The sequence below is a fragment of the Tachysurus vachellii genome, chromosome 24 (assembly GCF_030014155.1).
Source record: "Tachysurus vachellii isolate PV-2020 chromosome 24, HZAU_Pvac_v1, whole genome shotgun sequence".
NCBI classification, from domain to species: domain Eukaryota; kingdom Metazoa; phylum Chordata; class Actinopteri; order Siluriformes; family Bagridae; genus Tachysurus; species Tachysurus vachellii.
Window position 1 is genome coordinate 10,501,630 of NC_083483.1, and position 24,702 is coordinate 10,526,331.

Genomic DNA, 24,702 nt, shown 5'->3' on the forward strand with positions numbered 1-24,702 from the left:
CTATAATCCAATTTTACACAAACAGACACATATTTCATGAAGAAGATGATATCGGTTAAGTTAATGGGAATGAGAATGGCAGCAGAGAGATAAAGAGAATGTGTTAGTTAAGATAAGGTAAAGAGAGGCAGGGCAGTATCTCTGTAGCATACATTTCACCTTATTAATTCAGTGTGTCTCATCCTATTTTCCTCTGTAGCCCAAGGCCTCTGATATTTAAAGCTAAATATACCTGAGCTGAAGAGGGGTCTGGGGAAAGGAAAAAAGCAAAGAGAGAAGAAAGGCTAGGGGAAAAAAAACAAGGGTGTGACAATTTCCACATCCTGTGACCCAGTGTAGTGACCTAATTTCTCTTTTCCTTTCAGTCATTTTTCTCTGCTTTTCTTCTTTATTTTCCTTTTTCTCTTTTGTTTGTTGTCTTTCTTTCCTGTGTTTCTTTTATTCCTCTTGTCAGTCGGTTTTGTTCGTATATTCTAAAACTGTGTCAGCATTCTCTGAGTTTTTTTTTGATGTGTGTTTTTTTTTTATCTCTCTCTCCCATACTGTAGGTGGTGTTAAAGAACGCTCACATGGCAGTAGGCTCTCTGACCATCAACGAGGAGAGGTCAGAGGTCATTGACTTCTCCGTTCCTTTCATAGAGACGGGCATTAGTGTCATGGTCTCACGTAGCAATGGCACCGTGTCTCCTTCTGCATTTCTAGGTGAGGAACAAAGCATACACCCATGCATATTTTCTCACTATCGCTGAACAGCTAGGCAACATGAAAACATAAAAATCTTTATCAGAGATCTTTGCCTCGAAATTTTAGGGGAACCCTACAACATGGTGTTTCCCTTTCGGGCAAGTTAATGTCACAACACTTTATTTCTAATAATGTACTGTAGTATTAGAAAAGTGTTATTTCAAATAAAATATATAAGAGCCAAATATGCAAATGCTTTCTGTCTTTACATTCTGTTCCCAGACAGTCGGAGTAGATGTGGGAAATTTGCATATTCATAGACTATGTATGACTTAAAAAATAAAACATCTTCCGAACAGGTCATGCAGGTATTAATAAAGAACGTACTTTCTACAACGCTCTCGTTTTCAGTGATAAACACTCAATAAGCCAATGAAGTGGTATTCCAGATAAGATCACTCGTTCTGACGCCTCAACAAGGACACTTCATTTATAAGACCCTCAATCCGTCTGCTGTAAGAAAGGTCAGGTGAATCCAGAGTGACTGAGATCATAGGAACTCCTCAGATATACCTATTCTTTTTAAATTATTCTTATTCTCATAATAATACAGGTATAACCAGTAGAGCTCCAGTTCTGTGAGTATGGATTAGCATAAGATAAGATAAGATAAAACAAGATAAGAAACGTTTAATAATTTAGCTAATATTTTAGATCCTTCTTTTTTGGTGTCGTTTAAAGGTGATGTTTAAAGGTGATGTTTACATTTTTAGAGCCTTTTTCATCACCTTTCTGTCATCTCCCATCCTCGTAACTGACTGTGTATCTACAGTGGATATAAAAAGTATATACACCCCTGTTAAACCTGTAGAGATCATGCTTTTTCTACCTGTAATGTGAAATACAAGCTAACAAACTTTGTCATTTTATTTCATATTTTTTATTTAATAAAAATAAACAGTAACCTGGTTGTATAAATAAACATAGCCCTTAACTAATGCATTGTTATATACATACCTTATTAGCGCATGGTTATTTCATTCCACTTTGTATAAAATTCTCCCAATGAAACAAACTGTGAGGGGATCTTGAGTGCACAGCCCTCTTCCAGTCTTTTAAGAGGTTTTTTCATAGATTTTAGATGTGCTTTGGGTCTCTAGAGTATCATCATCTGTCTAACAGCAACCTGCAGGTTTGGTGCTAAAATTAATTGGTATTATGAACTATCTATGATTCACTCTAACTTGACTAGAGTGCCAGTTCCAGTTAAAGAGATGCAGCCCCATAGTGTGAAGCTGCCTGGTTCTACATCAGTCATCAGATCATTACCCAATGGTTTAACAAGAGTTTTTAAGCTTTCTCTCGACGCCCCCTACCCCAAACCCCAGTGAGGAAAGCAAGATTGTTGTCACATGCAGTGAGCAACCAAAACTTCAGCTTTTCCTGCATGTCCTTTAATGTTACTGTAAATCTCAGTGATTATACTGGTTTATTCTCAACACACTCACATGCCACATTATACAAGGGTGTGCAGACTTAAGCAAGCAGGTATTTGTTTTCCCAGGACTTTTGAGAGCTATATCACAATAAAGGTGTGGAAAAATATGACAAGATTTATTTCAGGGTTTTTTTTTGTCACTGAACCTGAGAATAAAAGATTTTTATATTCACTGTATTTAAAAATAAGTAAATAAATAAATACATTTATTGTAACCGTTTTATTGTAACACTTTTATTGTATTGTAACCATGAAGCTAGTTTTCAGTTTCGGAAAAATCTGAAATCGAGGAACTAGCCATGTTTATTTATATGGCAATATTATAAATGAGATCATAAGAGAATCTCACAGGACATTGTTTGACATGCAGTGCTTTTCTCTTTGACATAGGTTTTTTGTAACATTTTTTCTCTATTTTCACTTCATTTTTTTATACATCTGGTTTGATTTGCAAATCTTTTAACTTATACTTCTGGACCTTTTTAGATCTTTTCCGTCTGTCCTTGTTTTACCAAGTGTCTTCTCAGACAAATAAGTATATTAACATCTTGTTGTTAACACTGGGTCAGAATTTATCATAGATCTCTGTGTCCATTCTCTCTCTCTCTCTCTCTCTCTCTCTCTCTCTCACACACACACACACACACACACACACACAGAGCCCTTCAGTGCTGATGTGTGGGTGATGATGTTTGTGATGCTGCTGATCGTATCTGCTGTGGCCGTCTTTGTCTTCGAGTACTTCAGTCCAGTCGGCTATAACCGATGTCTGGCGGATGGACGAGGTAAGCATGCATGTACAAACACTTGCGTGTACGTGGTGGAAGAACACCTATTAAACACCCTGACACATTATAGCCAGGATGTCAAAAGAAATCTGTCCATACAAGTAAAGTGTCAATGTACGTAATGCATGCTTCTACCCATTATTGACCGTCACAGAAGACTAAGGCCTTTCTGTATACAATAAAGTATCGATTTTAATTTAACACATAATCAGAGCTCAGTTTGGGAAGCAAGAGGTGTGAGATGTGAGGGGTGAAGCTGTACATCATGATGCCATGGTATTCAATATAAAAGGCAATCAAAGGTTTTAACCTGTAAAAAAAAAAAAATAAACAAATAAAAACAATCCAAACAATTTATAAAAACATTTCTAGCTAGATTTTATGAAGGTTAAACAATATTAATTGAAATGAAATTCTGATGAAGGTCTATAAAGTTGCAATGTCCGACTGCATATAAACATTATTAAGTATATAAAGAATTTTCCTTTTCAATTTTTCCTACTTTCTGATCTGACCCCTGAATGTAACACCACATAAAAGGTTTAATTTGATGTTATGTTCTGTAGATATTTACCTGAACACAAATACATTATTCTTAATTACAAAATCTAAACATACAAATACTGTACGCATACCAACAAGATGCACAGTGTTATTTCTTTCTTTCGAGAAGAAGTAAAAGGTTCACAAGGTATCCTTGAGTCACAGGCTGCAGTCCATGATGTCTCTACGCTGTGCGCACACAAAAAATAAAAAAAGAAAACAATGATGTCACACTTTTATATTTATTTGGCAACCCTCCCTACATACCTGCTTTGGATTTAAAGATCCAGATCCAGTGAGCATCATTGCTTTCCTTTCCTCTGTAATGTTTTGGTTGCAGAGTATTTTAGGGCCCACGGCATTAAGAATAAAATCTTTCCAGACTGAATAACTCCCTATAATCAAATCAGACGTATTTAAATCGATAAATGGTGAAACCAGACAATGCTGTGCTGTGTTCAGGTAATCGCTTGGAGCTGAGAGAATACAGACACGACTGAATTCTCCTCTCGCCCCCAGGCCCATGTTTAATGACATGTCCCTATTACATAAGTCTGTTGTGTTGCATTGTGCTGCAGCTTAAAAGCAATTCTAATTTTCCATAACTATAGCAAACTGTGGAGTCCCTCTGTGTCTCTCTGTCTAGCCATCTGAGAGCATTATGCCTTTTTCACCTCAAATTACTGTTGCTGCTTCTTTAGAATATGCTTATGCTTGCCTCAATTTACTTATAAACAGCTTCTCTTTCTTTTTCTATGCTTTTTAAGCTTGTTATCTGTTTCATCTCCTTTTATCTTTTCTGCACATGTATTGTCTTGTTTCTTTATTTCTGCTGCTCATTGTCTTTCATTTGCTCTGTTTTTAGAGCCAGGTGGTCCCTCGTTCACAATTGGGAAGGCCATATGGCTGCTCTGGGGTCTAGTCTTCAACAACTCTGTGCCTGTACAAAACCCCAAAGGCACCACCAGTAAGATAATGGTATCAGTGTGGGCCTTCTTCGCTGTCATCTTCCTGGCCAGTTACACTGCCAACCTGGCTGCCTTCATGATCCAAGAGGAATACGTTGACCAGGTGTCTGGCCTCAGCGATAAGAAGGTACTGAGGATTTACCTATAAAACCCAGATTACTGGGGATAAGTCCAAGGGCTTTTCTTTCAGTACTGTGGCTGTGACCTTTAAACACTGGCTTTCACAGTTCAATAACTCTAGGATAACATTGCATATATTATTTACAGCCTAATTTCTGTAGTGCTAGCATCAATTCATACTCGTGTTGACACACTAAAGACGGGTCGGGTTTAGCCGTGTACTGTACGTACTGAGCAAATGTCTTGTCTTAAGCCATATGTAAGAACCTGTGAAGCTATCAGAATAATTACAAATAAATTATTATAAATGGTTTGTGTGGAAAACATAAAAATATTTGTGGCAGCTGTTTATTTATGTTTAATTTACTTATGCTTCAGAATGTCTTACTTTCATAATTCCCTATCTTGAACGCTTTGCACAAGCTGCACTAATGTTTTTTTTATTGGAACTTTTTTTGAGTTATGTCCAGCTGAAAAAAGGCGTCTCATCACCACCAGATGTTCCCACTAAGACGATCGTAGATTACATTTAGGCATTGCACTGTGTCTTTATTACCTCTATGTTGGAAACCGAAAATGAATAAAGTTCATTATGTTTAAGCGCTATTAAAAGTACAGACGCTAAATTAACATGTAGGGTTTCAAACTTTAATAAAGGTGATGTCAGTGAAATTCATTCACAGTCAACCTACTTGTTCGGAACATATTGAGGTAATTTCTTGGTTCGTTTGCTTGTATACATAATTCTAATAACCTTGGGCTGTATTCAGATTACAGTAAACGCCTTTAGTCTGAGAATTAGATCGATATTCATGCAGGGAAAGTTATTATTAATTAGATTTGGTTATGTCGCTGCTTAAACTAATTTGGGCTTCACATTAAGATTTTGCAAATCACCTGCATATACATTATATGACCTCCAGTGTTGCTAGACTTTTCTTAAATAGAAGCCTCAAAGATGACCATGGTACAGTATTTCATTAACAGAGTTTACGACTCTTGTTAACTGCCAAGCTGCCACTGTTGGGCCCTTGAGCAAGGCCCTTAACCCAATGTGCTCCAGTGGTGCTGTAGCATGGCTGACCCTGTGCTCTTACTCCTACCTCCAAAGTTGTTATATGTGAAGAAAGAATTTTACTGTGCTGTGATGTATATGTGACAAAATAAAGGTTTCTAAGGATTCGATTCTAGGAAAGCAAAGCTTTAAAATGAACATATTATAGGGTCTAGTGTAGGTTTATAGGTACAGAATGAAATTGGTATTAACACCTGGTGGAAATTTGGTTTGATTGAATGACATGGCTTCCAGAATAACATGCCTCATTATTTGACAGGTCACAAAATAGCACCTGATCCAGCATATCCTTACATACTGTAACTTTAGTTTATTGTGAACTTGAGTAGCCTTGAAGCAATAAATCAAGATCAGGGAATTAAAACATGTTGAAACTGTTGAACTAAAATGTTTGTGCTTGCGTGTGTGTGTGTTTGTGAGTGTGTTTGCAATCTTCTTCAAAGAAAGCATTCTTTTTTAAACACAACTGCACTTAACTAAAGACACACATGTTTTTGAAGTCTGAATAAAGACAGTATACATCTCTTTATTATAAATATGTAATTACACAACACTAATCTATTGAAAAAGTGTTCTAAACAGTGACTAGGCAGCCTTTGGTATCTAACATTTACAGTTGATTCTCAACGAAGTATTTTGTTATACAAACAACACAGTACTAGTCTCTGTACACTGTTTACTTGCCACAAGACAAACCTCCAGGCACTAGCATTAGCAACTTTGATTGATTGTTCGTTTGAGTTACATATTTGTTTGATCAATGTAATGAAATACTCATTGGACACATATTCTGTGTTTGTCATTGTAAATTTAGTTAAAGTGTCTGTACTTGGCCTATGTGTTAGAAATTTACCAGAAGTCATTTGTGCTAATTGCGGTATCTGCACCCATTATATCTGTAGTTTGTTCTTGTAGCTTTGCACTTGGCCTTTATAAATGAGAAATTATTGGGCTAATGTGAACTAGGTTACAGCTGCTAAAACAGGCAAGGAGAACTGACAAGGAGAAGCCAGTGGTAGCCACTTAATAATTCATATGTAGAGGGTTTTTTTTAGGCTGTATTTTATTTTAATTGCATTTCAGGATGGTTTTTTTTTTAATGGTATCACATAGGATATATTTGACAAAATGAAAAAAAAGAAAAAGATCTCATTTGTCTTTTATGATTCGAAGAAGAGAGAGAAGCCACAGGTATGTAAAACAGCTATGGCAGTGTTTAAAAATGATTTTGCACCCAACTGTTGAAAAAACATTACACAGTGGACACTAGTATTTCTGGATGAATGCAGGTTTAACTACCGTGTTCATATTGACCTTTCTTTCTTTCTTTTCTCTCTCTCTCTCTCTCTCTCTCTCTCTCTCTCTCTCTCTCTCTCTCTCTCTCTCTCTCTCACGCTCTCTCTCTCTCTGTCTCTCCAGTTCCAACGGCCAAATGACTTTTCTCCGCCGTTTCGTTTTGGCACGGTTCCCAATGGCAGCACGGAGAGGAACATTAGGAATAACTACAAAGAGATGCACAGCTACATGACCAGCTTCCACCAGAAAAATGTAGACGAGGCCCTCCATAGCCTGAAATCTGGGTAAAAGAAATAAAGAGGTGTAAAAACAGCAACAACAGTGTGTTTGGGGACAGGGAGAAGGAGGGGGAGAGAGAGAAGGAAAGAGAGAGAGAGAGAGAGGAAGACGGATAGGATATGAATGTGTGTGAGTGGGTGTTCAGTGGACATGTAGCTGCTAATAGCAACAAACTGTAGAAGCCTGTGACTGTTTGTTTAGGGATGACTAAACCACACATCTATCAGATTTCACTTGTAATATGGGTAAGAATCATATTTGCACACTATACTGGTTTAAGGATAAGATAAGATAAAATTCAACATTCAAATTATTTGTCTAGTGCTTTTCAATTCACATTGTCTCAAAGCAGTATAGAAACAGAATAACACCTGGTGGAAATTTGGTTTCATTAAACATTATCTCTTCCAGAACAACATGGCTCATTATTTGTCAGATCATAAAATAGAACTTAGTTCATCATATTCTACATAACTTTAGTTTTTATGTGAACTTAAAGCTTTCTATTTTAAAAAAACGCACTTAACTACGACACACACACGTGCTTCTGAGGTCTAAATAAGAAGAGTGTAATCTCTTAACTGTAAATATTTAATTACACACGTTACAGATACTGTTCTGTATTGTGCTCCTACTACTAAACTAGAACGCACACATCAAAAGAATTGCAGTATCTCTCTGTTTGCAGAGTAAATTTCTGAGAAGTACAGTATTGTACTGTACTGTACTGTACTGTACTACGACAAAGAGGAAGGTTATATTAAGTTATTTATGAGGAGTGTGTGCCATTACATTAGGAGTGTGTCCCAAATTACTCTATTTATATCACAAACAATAAGAAAGAGAATGAAAGGAGTGGAGAAAAGAGGAGGTTGAACAAAAAACTCACTGACCCAGGATAATGTGCAGTGAGAGTCTTTTTTGTGTGTTTTAAAAAAGGAATCATACAATAAGCAATACCAAAATTGTTTTAATTAAAAAAAAGTAATATGTAAGGAATAAAGCACAGGGAATGCGGGTATAGCACAGTTACTGTTACCATCCCAAAGATCATTATTCTCCTCTAACATCATGCCCAACAAAGCAGATTATAAATCCCTTTGTACTGAAAACTTTCCTGTAGTGGAAAATGTAAATGTAAAACACTGAAACTGGAGACTCCTTCCCATAAAACTAAAAAAAAAATGTTCTTACAGAATACTTCAGTAGTAACTTATTAACCTAAGTGAATGAGTTAATTCATTCTGGTACGATTTGCTGTACAGCTGCACTTATAGAAAATGAATCCAAATATTTTGACCAATGAGTTAATATTTAATAAGAGCTTTAAAATTTAACACCTCTGTAATATAAATTTATTGAAGACAATGTTGGACATGTGAGTTATGAAATTTAACAATGAAAGAGTTGCACTGTTCATAACATTTATTTTAGATGTTTTATTTTAATGATTACAAGATTTAAGATTAAAATAATTAGAAGAAAATAATTAAATAAAAAAACCTTTAAATCTGATTTAAAGCTGTATTTTCTGATGTCACAGCCCCAGTCACAGCAACAGAGGTTGCTTTGATTATTAACACAGTATATAGCCTTTTAGTTTATCAGGACTAAATTTACTAGTAATAAAAATTTATCCCAAACTGTAAAACATGGATTAGTCACAGTGTAAAAAACACACTGTGAAATTCATTGACTTCTGGAGTTTCATTTATTTGGCCTGTAAATAAAGGTGCCAGATATTAGCTTTAATCAATACTAAAATTGATGATCTGTCCTCTTTTTTTTCTTGACAGAAAATTGGATGCATTTATCTATGATGCTGCTGTGTTGAACTACATGGCAGGCAGAGATGAGGGCTGCAAGCTTGTGACAATCGGTAGTGGTTATATCTTTGCTACTACAGGCTACGGTATCGCCATCCAGAAGGATTCAGGGTGGAAGAGACCTGTGGACCTTGCCATTCTGCAGCTGTTTGGAGATGGTGAGAACTGCTATTTCATATTCATCTTTTATTTCTCACTGGAGCAACGATGATAAAACGATGTTGTAAATGCTGGCATAACCATAACCTTACAGCATAACCATACAGTATATGATGTATTGATACTAGAGGTTTAGTGATAATCACATTGATAATCATAGCTGTTATTTTATCAAACAAAAACACTGATTTTAAATATAAAAGAGAACATTTACGATGCATCTAAGAGCTTTCTTTAATGCTTTTGTTTCTTTGGAGAGTGTTTCACAAAAGGTGTTCCTCATATTCATGCTGAAATATAAAATGACAAGGTATTAGATTGGGTTGATTTTTATGTGAATATACACCATACTATGTTCTAAATGATAGCCTTGAAGAAAAGATCTGTTTCTTTTAGCCATCGTCAATTCCCTTTTCTTTCTTAAATGACTATTAAAGGCCAGCCCACATTTTCACTGTTTCATTTACAAAAAGAATAGATTTCCTGACTGAAGTTGGTTGAGATGCTGACAATACAAAGCATGAATTACGGGAAGTTCCACAAAAAGTACATTAATACTAATACTGTGTGTGTGTGTGTGTGTGTGTGTAGAACTTATAAGCCATTCCAAATCAGGTTCTAGAGTCAGAGTAAACAATTGATGAATCATTTCCTGTTAGCAAATGGCTCAAAGGAATTGAATGTAACCAAGTTAAACATTTTTTTCACTAGATTTTAATTATGTAGCACACACAACACATGCACACACACACACACACACACACAGAAATTGGAACAAACAGCCTAATCAAACACTAACTATACATCAGCAATATTCCCAACAAACTCATTAATGTTATCCTAGCTGCTAGAACAGGTGCTGAATAAACAACCGCTAACTGCACCATGCTAGCTGTAGTGTCTGTGTGCTGGAGTGACTGGTTCAGGTTCAACATTGCTGTTGTTTTCAGCCTTGTCCTCATTAACCTTTGTGCTTTTATTAATAATTTTATTTTTCTATTGAAATACTACTTAAAACCTGCTGTTTGCTTTTCTTGTTTTATTTTTCCTAAACAAATTTACTCAATAAATAATCAAAAAATGATATTCAGTGCAGCCTAACGAAATCGGCAGTTTATATTCATATATAAAAATGCAACTTGTTAATATTGACATATTCCTATTTTGTATTATAGTAAGCTTAAACTACTAAAGAAAATAGACACAATGAATAGTGATTAATTAAATGATTCCATAAACCATCAAAATGATTGAAATGACAAAATAAGATTAATGTGATTAACAAATCAATCAATTATGGGTTTATACTGTTTCTGTTAGTCCGTAGGTGCATTCTAGCTCAAATATTCCTTACAAAAGATATCATTATGACACCTCAATTTCACTCATTTTTGACCCTCTTCGCTTACCATATTTCTGAGTTGGTCAATTGGTGCCACTTGTTCTTCATTTTCCACTTACTTATTTAAGATTTTTGTCTGCTCTTTTCAAGGTCCTGTATGTTTCTTTCATTCTAAAACATGTCATCTAGCCTTTAAGATCCAGTAGAGAATTCTGAGACTGCTTGTTTGATCAAATTCAAAGCTAAACAAAGACTGTGGTTGTATTCCATTTTGAGCACAAAAAGATTTGGTGAGCACATTTCCACATCAGGCATCATACATATACTGGATGTGTGAATGTTTTGGATAGAGCCAAACAAAATATTCTCTTTTTAGCTTACATTATCCCTGGCCTAGTTACTGGACTGCTATTTGAGTGATTGCTTGCTCATGCATCCACATACAGTACACAGCTAGTGACATGTATTAGCTTAGCAGCACAGAAGCTGCCTGTTTGGGTGGTCAGGTCTGCTGTAGGTGTACTCAGGTGTGTTATGTGTAATTGTGCTGGTTCTAGACATTATATAATATTAGCTAAGTGCCAGTACTGAGGTCATGGGTGTGTAATGGCTCGCTTGGTTACGAGTGAATTTGGGATGGTTTCAAATGTGTGTGTGACGTACTTGCAAAAGTGCACAGAAAGCATGTTCTGACTTTCTGACTCTCTCTCTTTAAAGCTTTCTATGACTTTCATACACACTCATTTCTGTCTAAGGGGAACAGACTACTGTGCTCTAATGGGAGCATGGTTCTCCTTTACTCAGACAAGACCGATACACTGACAGAAAGAAATGTCTGATAGGTCCTACAGCCTATAACTCCTATCAGATCTCTTCTCATACTCTCTTTAAGTAGGTCACTGTTAAAAATCTTTGGATGTCAGAATGTCTTTTGCAAGCATGTGTGTAGGATCTTTTTTCTTTCGGCATGACATCAGAGGTCAGACTCTTTTAAAGCCCTTAACTCCCACACGTCCATCAAAACCTGGATTGGGTATTTGGTTATTTTTTGTTGTTTTTAAGATAAAGCCTTTATCTGAAAGATATACATTACAGTGCAGTGAAATTCTTTTATTAACATATCCCGATTTAAGAAGCTGGGGTCAGAGTGCAGGATCAGCCAAGATACCATGCACCTGGAGCAGATATTTTGGCCCAACAGTGGCAGCTTGGCAAGGCTGGGGCTTATTGTGAGGGCAACACATTTACCTAGTCTTTGAACTCTGTCTCTGTCAGTTCCTCAACATTGAAATGATGCAGGACTGTGTTTATAATTATTTATAATTTTTTTACCTGCCCACAATATTTTCACACATATTTAGCTGTTTCTATTTCCCAAAATATAAACAAACGTATAGCCCAATTGACCATTCTGACAATCTTTAGAAGAAAGAAAGAAAGAAAGAAAGAAAGAAAGTATCTCTTATCGGTTTGTATCTATTTAGAACATAATATGGGTTCACTCACTATATTATATTTAGATTTGTTTACATCTCCCTGATGTCTTTAAAAATTTGACTTTTTACAAATTTAATTACAATTTTAGGGGGCACGGTGGCTTAGTGGTTAGCACGTTCGCCTCACACCTCCAGGGTTGGGGGTTCGATTCCCGCCTCCGCTTTGTGTGTGTCGAGTTTGCATGTTCTCCCCGTGCCTCGGGGGTTTCCTCCGGGTACTCCGGTTTCCTCCCCCTGTCCAAAGACATGCATGGTAGGTTGATTGGCATCTCTGGAAATTTGTCAGTAGTGTGTGATTGCGTGATTGCGTGAGTGAATGAGAGTGTGTGTGTGCCCTGTGATGGGTTGGCACTCCGTCCAGGGTGTATCCTGCCTTGATGCCCGATGACGCCTGAGATAGGCACAGGCTCCCCGTGACCCGAGATAGTTCAGATAAGCGGTAGAAAATGAATGAATTACAATTTTAAAGATTTGGTGTATTACGTTTTCAAATGAGTTTTTTCCAGTCAGTCTACAGTTGATATTTTAAGATCGTATGATACCTCAGAATAGTCTATTGTGACAAAGTTTATCACATTTATTGATATCATATTGCCCAGCCCTGGTTTTTGGGGCTGGATCCTGTCTCTGCTTTGATAACCACCAAGCCCTTAAGGTCACCCCTTAGCTCCAGAAGCTAAATCACAAGTGACACTGCTAATCAATCATTAATGAGGAAGCACTCCATCGGGAAAACATCCAGAGTAATGCAACTTGACAAATGTTGTGTGTCTCAGGGGCCTTAATTTGTTTACCACACTCTGCACACTCAAACAACTTCATGACAAATAACATTTTGATACAACTAAACATGCATTAACGCTAAAACACCCAGAGCGCATTAGCCATGAACACAATGGAAAAACCTAATGCAAATTTAAATAAACCATTAAAAAAAATTCATTCACTCTCATGTCCTATTCAGACACACGTACATAGTGGCTCCAACACACACACAAACACACACACACACACACACACACACACACACACACACACACACACACACACACACACACAAACACACTTAAACATGGATTACTACAGTACTTCAACTACAGTGCAGACAAGTTAACTCAAGGCGAAGACATCACACACTTACTCATTTCTATTTCTCTTTGCCCACTCTTTCAATCTCTCTGTGTCCTTCACCCAAAATAACTCCACTGACCAACTGCCATTGTCACATCATCATCTCCTTCTTTCCATAACCCACTCCCCTTCACCTGTTCCCTGTTCACAATACTCATTAACTCGCTTCATACAAAACTCCTTAAATCCAACCATTTCTCATCTTCCTCTTTTTTCACCAATTCTCTTCCACCTCTGTGCTTCATCTACACCTGTCCCTCTTTCTCTCTCTTTCTTTTTTTCCTCAACAGGTGAGATGGAAGAGCTGGAGGCACTGTGGTTGACTGGGATTTGTCACAATGAGAAGAACGAGGTGATGAGCAGCCAGCTGGATGTAGACAACATGGCTGGTGTCTTCTACATGCTGGGAGCGGCCATGGCGTTGTCGCTCATCACCTTCATAGCTGAGCACCTGTTCTACTGGCAGCTACGCTTCTGCTTTATGGGCGTGTGTACGGGCAAGCCTGGCATCACCTTCTCTATTAGCAGGGTGAGTGGCCTGCTTTTTCTCGATGGGCATTGTTTTAGTACAGTTGTGTTTGAAAGCCCCCGATGAAGCTGTCTAGAAAACTATGCTGAGAATAAATTAAGCATAGCTATTCTGTAAAACATGAAATTCTCTCAGCTGTAGGTTTAAGACCCTTGGATGGATAGTTAACCAATCTATGCTTTCTAAATAAAATTAGTTGAAACTTTCTCTGAAATGGAAATCTTGTGTTGTACAGTACAAGAGTTCCCATAGATGAATTAGGGGAATTTGTTAGAGGCATGGAGTTTAGCGATTATGGTATCATCCGGAGAACCATCCAAGACATGCTATTTATACAAAGAAACTATTTTAAAAGTGTAAAGTATTTTTTTTTACAACCTTTGCAAACAGATTTCTAAATGGAATCTACTTGGAAAAACATCCACTGTTTTACCTCTTTCAAGTGTGTAGGGTCTAAATGACCAGTTAATCAATGCAAATTGATTTTTGCAACAGGAATCGGTATGACCTAAAGAATCATACAAGGAGAAGTGCTACGCTTTCATCCCTTGAGAATGCTTTTCTAAGAGTGTATAGTTCATTGTTCATTCAAGTCATTCACAATTTATTCAGTTACATCTTCCCTTTAGCTAAGTTGTGTAATTTTTTTTATATACCTTCTGTTATGACGTATCTCTGAAAAAACCTGGTTAGTCTTTAATTAAAAAAGTTCAAAAGTATATTTAGAAGTATAGCTTTCCCCAACATTTCAATCAGCAGTCTCTATAACTGTAAGGATTATATCCTGCAAAGGCAGCACTTATATTATATGACAACCTTTATATTATATTATATGACAACCTGCTGAAGCATTTCTTGGAGGAAATAGAAGTGGAAGTGTATAATCAAATGTTCAAATATTAAAGAATACAGGAGCAGAACAGAGGTGGAAGACATTGTAAGTGTAGCTTTAGGATAAGAAAAGCAATGGTGAAGAGAAACTCAGACAATGTCTGTGTGTGTGTGTGGTAGGTGGGTAACAGGTGATAAAATATAAGAAGAGGTAGACACCTCTAGGGTAGAAAAGAAAGAGAAACATGATATCAGAGACATGAGAATATGTCAGTAGCAGATGAGGGGTCAGGAGAAATGAGAGAAAAGAGCCTAGGTAGCAAAAATGGCCAAAAGCGACAGGGTGTAGTGGAGATATGGCTGACACAATGGAAGTTCAAAAAAACAACAGATATATATGGTGAGACAGAAAAAATTACTAAGGGGCAGACAAGAAATCATTTATGATGTAGTCTCTCACAGGGACTGTGAATATATTTAAGACTATCTTTATAATGTATATAACCCGTGCCCTTTCTGTCTATTGCTATTTATGTTGTTAAGAAAAAAAATGTTATTTTCTGACAATTACTTTTAAATATATTTAAGCGGTTCCTGTTCTGATAATCACTAAAGATTTGAAAAACAGATTTGACATTCTGTCATTTGTTGGTGTATAACCAATACATTTAAACATCTTGATTAACCTGAAGGGGTTCGGATAATGTTGTGTAATACATTTTTTTATGTGTCTCTACTACTAATGAGAAGATCTGAAAAGATGCAATGATGTCGGCTGAATTTAATGTCGGCTGAATTTATTGGCACTATTGATTGTGAGTAATAAACAGTCTCACTGCAAAAACACTATCAGTCACACTTTCACCAGCTACTTTTTCTTTGACTCTAACCCCTTCTTCATTTGACAGTGCAGGCTTGGTGTCTGGTGTTGGAGCTTTAATGAACCTTTGATGTACTATTACCTCCTTCAGTGCTGATTCTTGAGGTCCACTATGTTGTATTTTTCTATCCATGTAGCATTGGCACTGATTCTAATGCTACATTCTTTTTTATAATCTACTATAAATGCAGCATAGTATTTTTTCATGTATTAATTTCCTCTACTTCCAGGAACTTACTCTTTCTTTTCTTTCATTTTTCATCCAGGGCATCTACAGCTGCATCCATGGTGTTCAGATCGAGGAGAACAAATCAGGCCTCAACTCTCCGTCAGCCACCATGAACATGAACATGAACAACACCCACTCCAACATTCTTCGCTTGCTGCGCACAGCCAAAAACATGACCTCTGTGCCTGGGGTCAATGGCTCCCCCCACAGTGCCCTGGACTATGGTCACCGTGAGTCAACTGTCTACGACATCAGTGAGCATCGACGCAGCCTGGCAGGGCACAGTGACTGCAAGCCCCCACCTCCATATCTGCCAGAAGATAATATGTTCAGCGACTATGTGAGTGATGTGGAGAGGACTTTTGGGAACATGCACCTGAAGGACAGTAACCTGTACCAGGATCATTACCTGCACCACCATGGGGGCACGGGATCCGGACTGGCTCTGGGTATGTCGGGTCCCTTGCCTAACCGACCTCGTAGCTTAGGCAGTGCCAGCTCATTGGAGGGAGGGATGTACGATTGTGACAGTTTAGGGGGAGGGGTAGCGCCTATTTTCACCACCCAGCCCCGCCAGTCACTGACACACAGGAACAGGGAAAAGTTTGACTTGATTGCAGGTCACCCCACCCAGTCGAGCTTCAAGTCTGGCCTGCCTGATCTATATGGGAAGTTTTCCTTCAAAGGTGGGGCATCCAGTTCAGGTTTTATTGCGGGACATGACAGGTACTGTGGGGGAGGAGGGGCGGGCTCGGGAGGGGACGACGGAAATATTCGTTCTGATGTGTCCGATATTTCAACTCACACCGTGACATATGGGAATCTTGAAGGCAATGCTAAGCGACGCAAGCAGTACAGAGACAGCCTGAAAAAAAGACCAGCATCTGCCAAGTCACGCAGAGAGCAGGATGAAATTGAGCTGGGCTTCCGGAGGCGCACCCACCACACCATCCACCACCACCACCACCATCATCCTGTTACACAAGGGCACCGTTCAGCTACTCCACCTGTGGAACGAAAGAGCCTGAGAGGGGGCAACACTGCATACATGTTCCGTGACAAAGATAATCTGAGGGACTTCTACATAGACCAGTTCCGATCCAAGGAAGGGGCATCCCAATGGGAACACTTGGATTTGAGTGACACTCCTGGAATGGGTGGCGGAGGGGGTCTGGGTGGGGGCGGATGTGGCGGCATAGTCAGCAGTGGTGGTGGCGGGGGAGCGTGCACTAGTTTGGTTCCTGTGGACGATTTCTTGAAAGGTAAATCCAAGAAGACAGAGTGTAAGGGTGGAGTGGGAGGATCTCCTGGGCAGCAGGGCCATGCATGCTGGGAAAAGAACATTGGAGGGGTTGGGGGTTTGGCTGGAGGGGATTGGGAATGCCGTAACTGCCATAGTGGAGGCAACAAGCCTGTTTGCATGCATGGGGGAGGAGGGGGTGTAGGGGGATCAAGTGGAGGAGGTGGGAGTAGTGGACAAGCTTCCAGCCGGCCAAGCTCAGCTACTTGCAAGCGATGCGATTCATGCAAGAAGCCAGGCAACTTATATGACATCAGTGAGGACAACCACCTCCTCCTGGATCAGATAGGGAGCAAGTTCCCTCTGGAAGGTGGGAAGGGAGGTGGTGGAGGTGGAGGGGCCCAAACCCAGGTGCAGAGGCGTAAGTTTGGCCCAGGGGGCAGGGTGTTGCGTAGGCAGCATTCCTATGACACATTTGTAGACCTGCAGAAAGAAGGGACGGGTAGGATGGGAGGCTCTGGAGGGTTTGGAGGAGCATCTATGCTTCCTCAACCCCGGAGTGTGAGCCTGAAAGACAAAGATCGCTACATGGAAGGTGCAAGCCCATATGCCCAAATGTTTGAGCGGTACATGGGAGGGGAGCGGGAGACTACGTTTATTAGTGGTGGGGACCGGGGGAAAGGAGGTGGCTCTTCGTTTAATTTATTCCGTGGGGGTGAGGGTGGGTTGCACCGTCGCTCAGTAGGCGAAAAAGACATGAGGGACAGGGATAGAGGCATGATGGGAGGAGGTATGGGAGGTACCCGAGGGGTTGGGACTTACTCCTTGTCTAAATCTCTCTACCCAGATAAGGTGAACCAGAACCCATTCATCCCAACCTTCGGCGATGACCAGTGCCTATTACATGGCGCCAAATCGTACTACGTCAAAAAGCAGCAGGCACAGCCGCAGCAGCAACAGACGCAACAGCAGCAACAGCTCCTCAACAACAACAACCGGGCAGACTTCCGCGGCTCCATGGGGGTGACTTCTTATTTGCCAGCCTCTGCCTCTGCCGGGGTTTTGTCCAACGTGGGACCCCGTTTTCCCAAGGAGCTGTGCCTGGGTGGGCCCCTTAGCAACCACCATGGAGGGGCAGCAGGCAACAACAAGCTGCTGTCAGCAAGGGACGGGTTAGGGATGGGGCAAGGACAGAGACCTTTCAATGGCTCAAGTAACGGACATGTATATGAGAAGCTCTCCAGCATTGAATCCGATGTCTGATGTTTAAGGGAAAGTGAGAGACAGAGGCAGAAAGAGAGAAATGGAAGGAGATAAATGGAAATTCAAACACAAAAAGGCAGCAGACTAAGGTAATGACCAACAGATTGTGTCTACTTTGTAATCTTGCTTTCAAAATCAAGAAAGCAATCAAGAAGAACTGACCTATGCTTGACATATGCGGACATAGCACTGTTGGATCACTGTAAATAGAAAGAAGGGACATGCTGACAAGACAAAAGCTCAGACAAGATAGTCACAACCTCAGTATATCCCTCAATTTTATCCACTCTTCTTTTTATTATCCCTTCTATTTTTCTGCTCCTTATACCAAAACACAATGTCTGATTCAGCTTAGGTGCAGATACATGGTACAATCGTGAAGAGAAATCAGTTATTGTCTAGAAACAACAGGGTAAACCTTACAATAATTGTATTGATGATGTTAACAATAATATTATTAGATATGATTATAATGTTTATGATATTCAGTTTGGGATTGATTTCTGTATGTTATATGCTGTAATATCTTTGTACTCTGCTTACAATTCTTTGTTAGCATACTACTTTGGAGAGAATTCTTATTTCATCATGGGTTGTCATTTGATCCTATGTCAACTGAGCTTGCATTGTCTTACATCACCATGCCATTATGCCCTGATCTGGAAATCCAGGACCGCCAGGGACAATGCCGTGCTGGAAAAAATGTAGACACACTTGTTTTCCTTTAAGCTTTACTTACTATTAATTATTCATGTTTATTTCATTTATTGAGTGCTGTAATATTATATGTAAAAGGCATGATTTGCAAAGTACTTCAGTTGTACTCGAGATATTGTGCTGAAAGACAATTATTATGATCTCTTTTTATGGCTTTACAATTTTTATAATGTTGCATTAATGTCAGTAGAGCGTTGGTTTAGTACACAGCACATTACGTGCCTTAGCAAGAGTCCCAGAAATCTAATTATACAGGTCAAGTTGCTTTGGCAACCTTCTGGTCACTGCACACAGGTTGGTCATTGAATGAATATCCATGATTCTGGATTGTCACCTGTGATAAAGACACCTGATATGGAAACACAATGTCCAATTACGTGCAGAGACACAACACAATCATAAATTGTATGATTGTGCTGCATGGATGTAAATTCAGATTTATTGTTTCACAAAATTAGTTTTGAACTGAATTTGCACAGCTCTTTTAAAACCTGTTCTGTTGATAATAATAATTGCATTAATTAGTGCATTTATTAAATTCAATCAGACAAGAGAAATTCCTGGGATGTCTTCTATATTTGAATTGAGCTGCAGGGTGTTAAGTTCAAATACTGTACAAAACAAACATTAATCAATTAGTTTCAAATCTAATAATTTTTCCACACTTGGTTTTGAATTCATTTTCCCTGTTCTTTTTGTGCACCCTTAGCCAGAATGAGAGGGGTGTTACAGGATATTATGAAAGAGCTTCGCCTTGACATCTGCTTGTATTTTATAAGTGTAAATATTCCCTTTTTTCCACAGTGTACAGTGAGAATACAACAGATATGTAACTTTAGAAATGTGTTTTACTAAATTAGGAATATTTGCACAATTCCACCTGCCCAAAAAATTATGAATTCGGAGAGAATCGAAATTATAATAAATACAGATGCTGTTTAATTCTTTATTATCGGCTTATTAACTTTTCACGGACAGCACTAGCAGAATGGTCTTTATTGCTTGCATAACAGTTAAACAAGTGCTGTTCTGTTACCCGTCTTTTTTTTTTTTTTTATTCCAATGTTGCAGTGAAACGTAAACGATAAAGACTTCTTTATCATTTTTTATTTCCACCAATGAACATAGACACTTTAGTGGTGGTCCCAGAAATCCAGTTCTTTTCCCATGTACCTATATAGTTCTATATGAGTTTTTGTGTGTGAACTATACATTTTCTTTAATCACATTTTATAAACATACTATCAGCCAAACGGATCTCCAACTCAAGCACAATGTTTATATTAATAATTGCTGTGTAAATATCTATTTTGTGGACTTTATGAAAACACCACTTTTATTGCCACACTTATTCATTTTTTTGCTAAGTGTGAGAGTTTGTGAAACTGTGAGTACATTGTGAGATACATGCATGCATCTTTCTTTCTATTTTGCATTCCAGCTTTTAGATTATGTAGAATTCAAAGACCACGTTTAGTGTTTTTCTTTTTTGTGTATAGAAATGTGTCTTTTTTTTTCTTTACTTGTACCAGTTAGTGCCACAGGGTTCAGACTGAGTGTACGGTCTGGCATGATGGGAAAATATCGAAACTATTGAGAATGGACATTTTGGTATGTGTATAATCGAAATGAATTGATGTTTGACAAAAGCCTTATCATGTCCTCAGTCTGAAATTCTAATCCACGTAACAGTGTGTGGGGTTCTAACTTAAGAACAAGTTTATTTTCATTCTTGTGTTCATAGGGCTAATTTTTGTACTGTAAGCGATTAAAATCTTAATCTATCATTGCAGAAAAAAAACTATTTGCATGTCTGACCCTTGGCAAAATGTGTTTTTCTTTTATGCGTGGTCTTTTCTTCTTCCTGAAGGTACACTTTTCCTTGAGTCAAGTGTGTTCATCAAATGACAGATATTTTGCAGGTTCGGTGTACAATTATGCAGTGTGGCCACTTCTTCTGTCACTCTTGATGTTTTATGTGGGATGGATTTGGTAGCACAGGACAGAGAAAATCTGTGTGTGTGTGGGTGAGCGTGGAAAACAGAGCGTCTATCAGAAAGGAAGTCACAGGCTAACTCATAAGATATAGGGTTACTAGTCCTATGGAACACAATGAATAGGCTGTTAAAATTCCTTGTTTTAGTTTGAAATTGAGCTGGCAGGGAAAAGGGTTCGCCTTTGCTCTTCCTTAGAAACAGCTGCAGTTCTTCCTGTAACGTAGCCTATAGTTTGGATTCGCACCAATTCACTGGAGGCTCTGTGATAGCAGAGTTGTTCGCTGCATGTAGGTGGAGATCATGAGAGACAATGGCAGAAGTGTACATGAGAGAGTGAAAGATAGTAGCCTACATTTCATTTTTGCACTCTGTTATCATTTTCACTCATGTATAGAATTCTTGGGAGTTGGCTGTTGCACAAAGAGCGTGCACGATTGTTATTGAGCGTAGGCATATCAGTACGTGTTTTCCATTTGCTCCCAAAATCCATCCTCTTCTATTGTATGTCACAGGTATTTGTAGAATACATGTGCCTGAAATCATGCTTGATTACCTCTGTGTGTGGGTATGTGTGAGACGCACTGCACATGCGTTGAAGTTCTGCTGTAAATAAATAAGTCCCCTTTTCCATAATTTTTAATATATGAGGATACGGATAATAAGATGGGGTAATTTGGCATACACTTTTGTTCGGAAGGTTTTATAACCACCATAGAAGTATTACAACATCAAGTGACCAAGGGTAGACCTGACATTGAAAGAATAAAATGTACGCCTTTGTTGTCTTTCATATAAATTGATATTTCTAATTCTCTTTTTTCCTTGTTTTTTCAACAGTTATTTTAAATGTTACTGACAAACGACTTATGTACAGATTGTGTAAATATGACCAAATGGTTTCTCTTAATCCATTTTTTTGTATAGAGAGAGATTACCTGTGTTTAAGATTACAATAATAATTTAACGGAAAATTTCACAATACTTAAGCTATTGAGAATACAGACACAGTATGTGTGAAATATAAGTGCTAAGATATATTCTTCTGTCTCTTTGTACAAAACAGTGTTGACAATAAATAAAAGGGAGAAATCCCACGTTTGTTTCTTGTTTTTAAATTCTTCCTTTTCAGCTATATACAACATACTGTATTATTTTACACTTATTTAATAAGTGTAAAATACCTTTGGATATAGTTCAGGACACAGATGCAATATTGCGCATTTACAGTATTTATAAAGTATTGCCAATGTTAGTGACATATTGTTTAAAAATGCAGGAGACAAAGGAAACTAACACCATACTTACATACTGTATTATGCCGCCTAAATACAGTTAAAGTTTAGAGGAAATACAACGCCATGTTAATATACTAAATAGAATGCAACCTTAGATAGTATACAAAACTTGTGCTAGGTAGAGTAGACATGCATGCTCAACAACTGAAACAAATTCTTTGTGTACACTAGTGGACTTGGCCAATAAATCTTGGTTCTGAAACATTATATGAAAAATAAATTGGTGTACTTAATATAGGAAAGGTAACGTGGAAAAAGTGACACCACATATAGAGTGGGGGAAAATTATTCCACACTAAAAGTAATATAAAACTTAAGGAAAGATGAGGAAAAACACTGCCATATTACTATACTAAATACCGTGCATGGGGAATTACAGTACTGTACCGAATAGTATACAACTTATGATGGGGTACTAAACATCGAAAATGTAAACCAATTATACTACCATATTTTATATTATAAATCCTAAATATATGAGTGGTCAGAACAATAATATACTATGCAGTCTCAGGTATTATAGATACCATACTAGTGTGAAAAACCAATACAGTACTACCATACAAAATGGTATGCAACCTGATTGTTGTTGTACTATTATATTTAAGCTTCTTTGACTTATGGTAGTATGGCTCTAAGTTATTGATCAGAGGATTGGGATTCAAGCCCCAGCACTGCCAAGCTGCCATTGTTGGGCCCTTGAGCAAGGTCCTTAACCCTCTCTGCTCTAGGGGTTCTGTATCATGGCTGACCCTGTGCTCTGACCCCAATTGGAGTATGGAAAGAAATACTGTATTAACATACTTAATAGTATGCAACCTATGTATGGAGTCATATTAAACATAGTAGGTAATGTATAAATAGCGCAAAACCTAAGGCAGAGTATGAAGAACCAATGTCACTTAATACTTAATAACAATATAATGTGGCATATAAAAACTAAATAAAATACACTCACCATCCACTTTATTCGGAACACATGTACACCTGCTCATTCATACAATTATCCAAATGGATAATCATGTGGAAGGAGTGTAATATATATAAATGATGCAGATACAGGTGAAGAGATTCAGTAAATAAATTCACATCAAACATCAGAAATGGGAAAATGGCTGTTGGTGGCAGATGGATTCTTTTAGAAACTGTTGCTACTAGAATATTCCACAGATTGGTATGAGAAAGCAAACAACATCCAGTGAGCAGCAGTTCTACTGGCGAAGATGCCTTGTTGATGAGATAGTTCAAAGAAGAATGGCCAAATTGGGGAAGGGTATGGTAACTCCGCTCACCTACAGAACAGTATTTCAGAATGCACAAGATGTTGAAAATTCTTGTGGGTGGGCTATAACAGCAAAATACCATGCTGAATGTCACACAATAGTATGAACTTAAAGATACAGTGGGCTCCAACTCCCTGAACCTGGACAAGTGAACATAGGAAAAAAGATGCGGCAAGGTTTTTCCCATCTTCAGCTGTCCAATTTCAGACTATTATCTCCAAGTACTACTATTGTATTATTCTGAATAGAATGAACCTGCTACTAGATTTTATATCCATGTAACAAACCACACAGTAGATTGAGTAAAGAAAACAAATACCATACTACTTTACTTTACTAGTATACAACTTATGGGGTAGAGAAGGAGAAAAACCAACATTGAGTAGTATTCTCTGGATAAGGGGAGAGTGTATGATTGACATCTGCTGTGGTTTCCATGGAAATGTTGCAGCACTACCACAAGCCAACAGGACATCAATGTCAAGTGTTTACTTCAGAGGAAAAAAGAAAAAACATTCTTTTTCATTTTTTTTTTTTTTATCGGGTTTAAACATTTTGCTTGGCTGAAATTATACAGCGCCTAGAGACAGGAAACGAGCCGTCACAGCCGATATGAGTATCTATAAAATATTCAGAGGTGCCTACAGTTATCATTGTCGTTTGGGCTTAAAAATATAGTAGCAGGTTCATCATTCCATGAAGCTATTCACTCTCTCACTCCCTCTCCCTCACACACACACACACACACACACACACACACACACACACACACACACACACAAACAGCCAATCCTGGAATACACTGCAACACATGTAACTATTTCTTGACAATTAACTGTTACCTAGCAACTGGCTCTTTTGAGAGAGAGACCTGGAGAAGAGATGGAGAGAGAGAGATCTGGTGTGTTCACATCCTGGTGGATTGGATGCTACAATGAATCAACGCACAATGCAGAAATGGCAGCAAGTGCAGCATGAGCTCAACACCCACACTCATCAGAGAAAAGACAGAGAAAGAGAATGATGAGAAGGATGGAGAGGCAACGAGAAAGAGGAGATGACTTGGGCAGAGATTAGGGGGAAATGATGGCGAGAAAGAGAGAAGACTGTGGAGTTAAAGAAAAGTGATGGAAAGAGGGATGGACGAACAGTGAAGTGAAGGAGCTCTTAATGGCAGAGTCAGACACTGAAGATCGTGTCTGCAGAGAGGAGAGAGCAGAGAGGGAAGAGGGT

At 38.3% G+C, this 24,702-nt stretch overlaps 1 protein-coding gene across 1 annotated transcript in view; it reads left to right on the forward strand.

Moving 5' to 3' along the window:
- grin2bb (glutamate receptor, ionotropic, N-methyl D-aspartate 2B, genome duplicate b) overlaps window positions 1-21,983 on the forward strand; it is a 103,443-nt gene extending 81,460 nt beyond the window's left edge. Inside the window, exons 10-16 of the mRNA XM_060860816.1 lie at window positions 549-702; window positions 2,842-2,967; window positions 4,379-4,608; window positions 7,096-7,256; window positions 9,048-9,235; window positions 13,496-13,734; window positions 15,712-21,983. Coding sequence (XP_060716799.1) covers window positions 549-702; window positions 2,842-2,967; window positions 4,379-4,608; window positions 7,096-7,256; window positions 9,048-9,235; window positions 13,496-13,734; window positions 15,712-18,177 — 3,564 coding nt within the window. The 3' untranslated portion in view covers window positions 18,178-21,983. The remainder of the gene's footprint in view (window positions 1-548; window positions 703-2,841; window positions 2,968-4,378; window positions 4,609-7,095; window positions 7,257-9,047; window positions 9,236-13,495; window positions 13,735-15,711) is intronic.
- Window positions 21,984-24,702: the final 2,719 nt, after the last annotated feature.